General features: G+C 38.7%; 1 protein-coding gene across 1 annotated transcript in view; it reads left to right on the forward strand.

The window, feature by feature from the left end:
* The window catches only part of PLAU (plasminogen activator, urokinase), an 8,475-nt gene extending 2,219 nt beyond the window's left edge, over positions 1–6,256 (forward strand). The window contains exons 3-11 of the mRNA XM_005417235.2: positions 84–135; positions 301–405; positions 944–1,109; positions 1,373–1,458; positions 1,578–1,767; positions 2,389–2,543; positions 3,472–3,612; positions 4,193–4,341; positions 5,147–6,256. Of these exons, the coding sequence (XP_005417292.1) occupies positions 84–135; positions 301–405; positions 944–1,109; positions 1,373–1,458; positions 1,578–1,767; positions 2,389–2,543; positions 3,472–3,612; positions 4,193–4,341; positions 5,147–5,341 (1,239 nt within the window). The 3' untranslated portion in view covers positions 5,342–6,256. The remainder of the gene's footprint in view (positions 1–83; positions 136–300; positions 406–943; positions 1,110–1,372; positions 1,459–1,577; positions 1,768–2,388; positions 2,544–3,471; positions 3,613–4,192; positions 4,342–5,146) is intronic.
* Positions 6,257–8,305: the final 2,049 nt, after the last annotated feature.

Consider the following 8,305-nt stretch of genomic DNA (forward strand, 5'->3'; position numbering starts at 1 on the left):
TTAAGGTATGCAGTAGGGAAAAGATGATCAAACCACATAAAAGGAACTGCCTCCTTAAAATCCTTTTTTTTCTTTTCCTGTAGATTTATAGCTGGAAATACTACAAGCAATATAAACGCAGATCAGAACACAAGGGTAAGCATCTGCCTGTTCTATTTGAACCTAAAAAGAACTTATTATCCTGTACTTGTACAAGAAGACCCTTAATGATACTGAAACACCTAAAACTTAATTTTCAATTACATTTCATCTCCACATTCAAATGTTTTGCCTATAATCAGTGATGTTTTTGACTTACAGAATGCCCTTGTTTGAATGGAGGAACATGCATTACCTATTACCTCTTTAGTGGAATTGGTCGTTGCGTATGTCCAGATGGATACACTGGGCTTCACTGTGAGCTAGGTAGAGTATCTGTCTTCCTTAATGCTAACTAAATAGATTGGAAAGGTCTGAAAGATAGTCAAAGAATTCATATGGAATGTCAAGTGAAAGCATTACCCAGAGATATGACTGGATAGCCTTTAGCCGTTTGTACTAACAGACTAAATGAGGAGAAGCAAGAAAATGCTGGTGCAAAATCAGGATCTCTAATTTCTTTGTCCCTGCCTCCTCACTAAGGTTGCTTACCTCTACCTTACTTTTAGATTGGGGTGGAAAAAATGAACTAGTTTGTGGGTGGTCAGAAGCAGAAGAACTTTAATTAGACTGTGAAATTCGCTTAAACTGTTAAAGAATTAATATGCGTGCTTTAAAGTGTAAGATACTTGATGCTCAAAATCCAATCAGAGCAAATTTAAGAAGTATCCAGTCAGTCTGGATTTTGCATCTGGTTTTGAGTGTAATGCAAGAACTTTTTTCCTCATTTGAAGGATTTGTCCTTATCTGTCACAGAACAATTATAAACAAGAGCATGCTGCTAATAAAATATTTATTTTCTCAGACACTGACAGCACATGCTATACTGAAAATGGGGAGAACTACAGAGGGATGGCAACAGAAGACAAATGTCTGCCATGGAACTTGCCCTCACTAATCAGGAGGGGTCGTTACCACGCTTACTCAGAGAATGCTTTGCAGCTTGGGCTGGGCAAACACAGCTACTGCAGGTAAGAAAAGCAGCACTCATGTTGTGATAGCTTTTATTATCACAGCCCCAGAGATACTTCACTGAGAAATATGTTTTTAAAAAATAACATTACAGAGCTGAATTATTGACTAAAAATATTTGGAATGTGAGTTTTGGAAGCATTCTTTTCCCTGGCATATATTACAACAAAATATTTTTTTTTTTCCAAAACACTTGGAATTTTAAAATACTATGACTTTTTAAAATGGTCTTTATGAAAAGAACACTCTTTTTATCTTTTAGAAACCCAAATGGAAGGAGCAGACCCTGGTGTTACACCAAAAGGGGATCTGCCATTCAAGAAACACCTTGCAACATAGAGAAGTGTGGTAAGTAATACTAGTTTCAACACAATTGGGGTTTTGTTTGTTTTTTAAAATTTATTTTTAATAGCACAAATTTGGAGTTTATTTGTAAGAACATCTGAACGAAATTTTTCTTTTCACAGGGCCTACATGTGGTCAAAGGAGCATCAGCAAGATGTTCAAGATTGTTGGTGGAAAGCAGGCAGAGGTTGAGTCTCAGCCTTGGATAGCAGGCATCTTCCAAACCATAAGGGGCATGGAACACTTCCTGTGTGGTGGCAGCCTCATCGACCCTTGCTGGGTGCTCACAGCAGCACACTGCTTCCACACTCCGTAAGTTTCCAATTCCATGGCCTTCTTAGTTGACACTTTCTTCAACTGATTTCTTGGTGCAATGCTCCCTGAGCAGCCCTTTGGAATGCACCACAGTAAGAATGTTCCTTTGATTCAACAAAACAAGAGCAGCAAAAGAAACATTAAGCCTCTGGTAGCTCTCATCTAGCAGAATGAACTAGCAAGATGTGGACAGTTGGGTGGGATGCAATTTTAACAATTCAGTGTATATTGGTGCCAGGATTTCATTTTTACCTCAGCCCTTCCCTAAACTTAATAGTTGTACTGATGATGAGCTGTGTAATACATCTATAGCGGCTTTTTGTTGACTTTTCTATGGAAAGTTGATCCTTTTGGCATCCTGCAGGATGGCCAATGCCTTTCATTAGTAGCAACTAGTTAGGCATGTTTCAGAATGTCTGAATATTTACCTTAATCCCCTCAAATGGAAAATTAGGATGCTTTTCTTCAGAATATTGGATCAACTTTCAAAGCAAACTAAAGCTTACTTTTTCTTATCAGCATTAAAATAAATGTCAAAGAGAACTGGGACAGGATCTCGGCTGTTGACCTTACTTTCAGACATCAGTAGTCCTCATCAATCTCTCTACTCTCACTCAGGTCAAGAAGACCAATAAACAAATCTGTCTACAAAGTCTTCCTTGGAAAGTCCATACTGAATGTTACTGATGATAAAGAACAAGTATTCATGGTTGATGAGATCATCTCTCACCCTGACTTTACAGATGACACAGGTGGCAATGAGAATGATATTGGTAAGTGTTGTCTTAATATAAGCCTTTCAAACACTGGGATAGGTGAAGGCTGCATAATTGTGGCATGCATCCAAAAGAAGTAGAACCAGAGATGGGAAGAAGGGGAACAGGAATAGTCTGAAAACTAAGCCTGTGCTGACAGGTTTTGCACTTGTTAAGTTTTGATTGTGGTACGTATCAGATGCATTACCTGGCAAGCAGTCTCTGGACCTGTGGAAGACATGGCTTTTCCATAGGCACTGGTAGCAGCATTGCATTTCTGCCATTTTATTAGATGTCTAAAGATCAGACTGTATGTATAGTAAAAGACGAAAAAATGCATGCACAGTAGGTTTCATAATATAGCATGGGAATGCCATATCAGCCACCTCATTAGCTCAAGGTTTTCCTGAATTAATTCAGACTTTTATGACAGTCTGGGTTTCACAAGCCTGTTCCTAAAGCAATCATGTCAGAGATGGGTTTTTGCAACTTGAACAGACCAGACATCTTACCCTTGCACCTGACATTTAGAACTCTACCACCCCTTCCAGATTCCTGCTGCTGCTGAAGTAAAGAAAATCCAAGAATGTCCTTGTAAGCCATTCAGGATAGTGGGTACTGCCCTCTACAGCCAGTCAGAAAGTTGATCTTTTAAAACATCTAAAGATACTCTTGCAGAAGACTCCTTTGCCTCAGCTATCAGCCCCTATCCTTTGAGGAAGCAAGTTTAAGTTGGAACATTTGTCAATTTTAGTGTTGGGAAACTAATGTTGTTGTTATTAAGTAATGAGTCATTCCAAAAGCAATGAGGGGAGCTGTGTGTAACCAGAACTAAATATAATTGCAGCTATTCCCATTAACTGTACCAAGTACTGCTATTGTCAGAACTTGAGGGGGAAAATTTACTTTACAAATCTAACTGTATCTTTTCTGACTTGGTTCATAGCTTTGATAAGGATAAGGACAACTTCTGGACAGTGTGCAGTAGAATCCAAGTATGTCAGAACAGTCTGCTTGCCAGAGAGGAACCTTTACTTAAAAGAGAACACACACTGTGAAATAGCTGGCTATGGAAAACAAGATTTTTGTAAGTAAATGACTTCTCTTCCTGAAATTGGTCTTCCACAATGGTGGGAATGTGATGATTTTTACACCATGATCTGTAGTATTAAAAAGGATTCCTTTCTATTGTATGTATTCCATGTGCATCTCTTGAAGATGACCTTTGCTATCATCTTGTCTAGTTGTCTATGGCATTTCCTATCTGATGCTTCTCTCTCTCATCACCCATACAATGGAAGGCAAGATATAAACCACAATTTTTATCGTTCCTTATGTGATGAGGAGCAGAAAAAAAAATAAAGTTGTGTGGGAGGATTAGCAAGGGATTGCATTTCCATTGTGCAGAATTTCCATCAAAAATAATTAAACTCTTTCCTGCTAAAAACGCAACTTTATATTTTGTACTTGGACCATTTGTTTTTCTCTTTGAAACTTTTTTATGAACAGTAAAAGCAAACCAATACTGCATAAGGTGGAAGTAAGAACCTCAATGGAGAACTGGAATGGTTATGTTAATTTAGGTGCAGAAATTGTGTTGGGGGGGTTTCTTGCTGCTTTTTGTTTTCTGGAGGGTGAAAATAATGAAATACTTTTTGTTTTTGCAGATGACATCTTCTATGCTCAAAGACTGATGTCAGCCACTGTGAACTTAATATCACAGAGAAAATGCAAATATGAATACTATGACAATATTAGAGTTACTGACAACATGGTCTGTGCTGGGGATCCCACATGGCAGATTGATGCCTGCAAGGTAAACTTGGTTTGGTTTATTTTCTAAATAATTTCAAATGCATGTACACTACTATATGGATCAGTTGTCAGCATTTTGTAACTCTACTAGTCACTAGAGTCTCTAATGTAACTAGAAATTACTGGGTCAAGTGGAGTTGACCTGTTGTGTCACCAAATATCTGGAATAAAGTTGGAATCCAGAGTTAGGTTTTACCCCCTCCAGGCCTTCCTTTGGAGGTACAAGCGCAGTGTCTTAGCTACTGTTTTTCCTCAAGGCCTTATTTTCAATCTATTCAAGCAATAGCTGATAGATATCCATCAGAGCTATATTAGCAACTGTTCTAATCTCAGCTTGTACATTACCTATAGCTCTGCAAGGGTAGATGAAGGGACACCGAGCTCTTCCAGGTTCCTCAAAACTAGATTAATTTCCCTGTGGAGTAAGGAGGAGCCACTGAAAAGACCAAGCATCCTTAAGTGTTAAAGTTCCTTATGGACGGGAGACAGTTGATTCTGTGATGAAGAATAGGGCATGTTGGCCTTAACCTTGTATCACTAGTCTAATATCTATGCTTATAAACTTAGGATGGGGATGGAGGGTTGTTTTCCAAGGTAACTATTCTCCTGGATAGGGGGAACTAGAGACCTCCTCAGCTTAAGAGACTGTTCAAGTCACAGCGGATGCCAAACCTTCTGTTCCATCTAAGCAATGTTCTCTAAGATCAAAGCTTTAGCTCATAGGTCCTCACTAGCTTGCTTAACTTTAGAAAAACAATCACAGCCTCCATCTGCGATGACCTAATATGTTCTCTTTCTGTTGTCAGGGAGATTCCGGTGGCCCCATGGTCTGTGAGCACAATGGCAGGATGATGGTTTATGGCATTGTCAGCTGGGGAGATGGCTGTGCAAAGGAAAACAAGCCTGGTGTTTACACCAGAGTTACTCAATACCTTAACTGGATTGACTCCAGCATGAATGGGGTAGCTGCCAAGAGTCGTTTTCTTCCTGAACCGAAGTGACCTGTTTTTGACAGCTGGACTGAAATGAACAAGATTTTGCCTATACTGACACCAGGACAGTGGAGACCTGAATGTCATAAGAGGCTTTCATTTTGAATGCTTGTGTGGTCAGTCACTCAGATCAGTGTTCCTGAGGCACGAGGCAGAGAGAGGGTTGATATTTTATCTTACTACTCTGAATTACCTGGAAACCACTCAGTGGGAAGCTAAAATATTTAACATTTAAATGAGTATTCCCATGTATGATACTATGCATAGCAAGTTAGCTGTCTACTTCATTTATAAACCAGCATTTGCTCTGGAAATATTGATACAGTTTCAACTTACTTAACTCAAGTATTCACTTTATACATGACCTGAGTCTAAAATCTCCCCTCATTGTACTGAATAATACTAAGTCTCAAGTCCCACAAACCCAGCCTGTTAAGACCAGTACTGAGAGAGTGATCAGACTTGGCATCAAAAAGTTGGTGGAAAAAAAAGTAGTTGAGTCAGCATTACAAACTCTTAATGTATTTAACTTAAGAATTGTGCTGCAAGAAGGCAAATGGGAAACTTGCTGGACTTCTAGGTCACATGTGAAGATGTCTGTGTTCCCTGGAAAGTCTGATTATGCAACCTCTAAATCTACCTATACACCCTGGAGAAGATTTAAGGACTTGGCATTTGTCAAATGCTGCCGGCATCAAAAGTCAGAAATTTATTTCCATTCATTTAACTGATATTATATGGAAGTGATTTTTTTTTTCCTCCAAGACTTATTCTGGGTTTATTTTTAAACTTGCCTTTGTTTTGTAGATTTGGATTATTTGTATGAGGGCTGGAACCTCAAGCTTTATTTAAATTATTTTTACTGTGTTTAATTTATTATTTGTATTATGGATGTTAACTATCATTAAAAAAACTTTCTTTTTATGTGTGTTTCTCCTCTCTGGAAAATAGAAGGTTGACTCAAAGGAGAATTGTCATTATTAAGTTCTAATCTAACTGATATCTTCCTTAGTAAAACATAAATATTAGTGAAGAATTTATGCATAAGCTAAATTCTTTTTCCAAAAAGCACATGGCTGTCTGTGAAAAGGCTACTACAGCTGTAACTTCATGTAGTCTGGGTACATGAACCTTGCACACTGGTGATGGAGTCTGGTCCTTAAGACTGAACTAGGTGACATCTCCACTCTTTGCAGTGCTGTTATTGTTGTCATGTGTCCTTAGACTTCAGTCCCCTCTCTATAAAAGGGGTGGGACAATTCTTCCCTTTTCCCACAGCTGTGCCTGGCTCTGGGCTGTCAGGAGTGAGAGTTGACAACTCTGTGTGACTGTCCTGTGACTAATGCCCTGACAGCCCAGTGGTGGACAGGGACACCAAGCACTGCTGAAACATGACATGATTACTGACATTGCTGGATTGCAAACTGTTAGGCAATACAATTTGTGGCTGGGATTTGCAACTAAATTTATTAGTGGAGTTTACCACTGCCTGTGGTAAAGCTATTTGGGGCAAGTTTGTGGACTCCTGATTCAAGTTTGTGCAGGGAGTTGGTTACAATTGCATTGTTTCTGGAGTTAGAGATTTCATGTGAGAGATGGGAGACTGGAGACTGTGAGAAGAAAAATACCTCTTCACTGCTTCTTTTCACAGCAACTACCAGGACTGCTTGACCAGTGTTGGCAGAGAATGCTTCATGCCCAAAGTAAGCAATGGTAATACAGTTTCAGACAAAAAATATTCTAGGTTTTAAGCATATTTTTTGGCATGCTACAAATTTTTTACTTTACTATTCCGCTTTAATACTTATCAAAATACTTAAATCTGTGAATCTTCAACAGGTGAATATAAATACCTTCATGGTCATTGCATATGATTTTCATTGCAATGAACAGCACATTTATCATCAATTTCTCTAGGCTTTTTCTATGCAGAAATATAATTTAAATTTCAACTTATTTCCATCATTATGTATATAAATAAGAATGAAAAAGGAGTGAAAAATCAAACTTGCATTTAGGTGTCCTTCAGTCTGAAGTCTAGGGAACTCTAGGTAAAGTATAAATAAAGACAGGATCTTGAAAGCAGAGAGCATTTAGATGCTGTTTGGGTGTGCATCTTATTTGTTTAGTTTATATTGGATAAGTTATTCCAACAAAAATTAAATTTTAGACAAACATACACTATACATACACCTCTGCTCTGGCTGCTATACCATTTTATATAGTCTCCTTCAATGTTCTTTGGCCCCACAGCTACAGTATCAGCTGCCTGGCTAGTTATCAGAGCCTGGAAAAATGAAGGGCAAAGATGAGAGCACAGTTTTGCAAAACTTCCTCTTGCTGCAACAGAATCCACAGGAAATACTCTCTTTCCATGTTACAGAGAGTGAGCAGGTGTTGATCCAGGTTGAGGTGCTGGTGAAGATGGAAAGAGCCCAGAGAACTGTGCATAGAGGCTGGCAAACACCCCTACAGAATGACAGGAGCGTGACCAGAGAGGGGATGGTTTTGGAAGATACTGGGTATCTGCTGGGTACAAACTTACATGCAAGACAAAATTTGGTATCATAAAGCTACTCTTAGTTAATATGGTTCATTGACTTCAGGTATCTGCTGGCATTGGAGAGGAACACAATAGGAGTCCAACAAGTATTTAGAAGCAGCTCAGAGGCGGGCATCAGCCTAAGTGAAGAGATCATACTCTCAGAAGCCTTAGAAGCATGACTAACATGATCTCAAGTTCCTACTTATCTTCAATCTTCCCACAGAAGAAAGACATCAAATAAAGAGGAAAAAGCAGTATCCAATGAGTCCAGAGCACAGAGGAAGCTTGTTTAATCTGTCAGCTCTTAGGAGGAAGTGATGCATCCTGAATGAACAGACCACTTGACCTTATATAGCTGAAGCTTTCTTCATTGAAGTGAAACCAGAATGTGACTCAAAGCACTTAAAAATAAAATCTGTTATTAAAAA

The sequence above is a fragment of the Geospiza fortis genome, unplaced genomic scaffold (assembly GCF_000277835.1).
Source record: "Geospiza fortis unplaced genomic scaffold, GeoFor_1.0 scaffold130, whole genome shotgun sequence".
NCBI classification, from domain to species: domain Eukaryota; kingdom Metazoa; phylum Chordata; class Aves; order Passeriformes; family Thraupidae; genus Geospiza; species Geospiza fortis.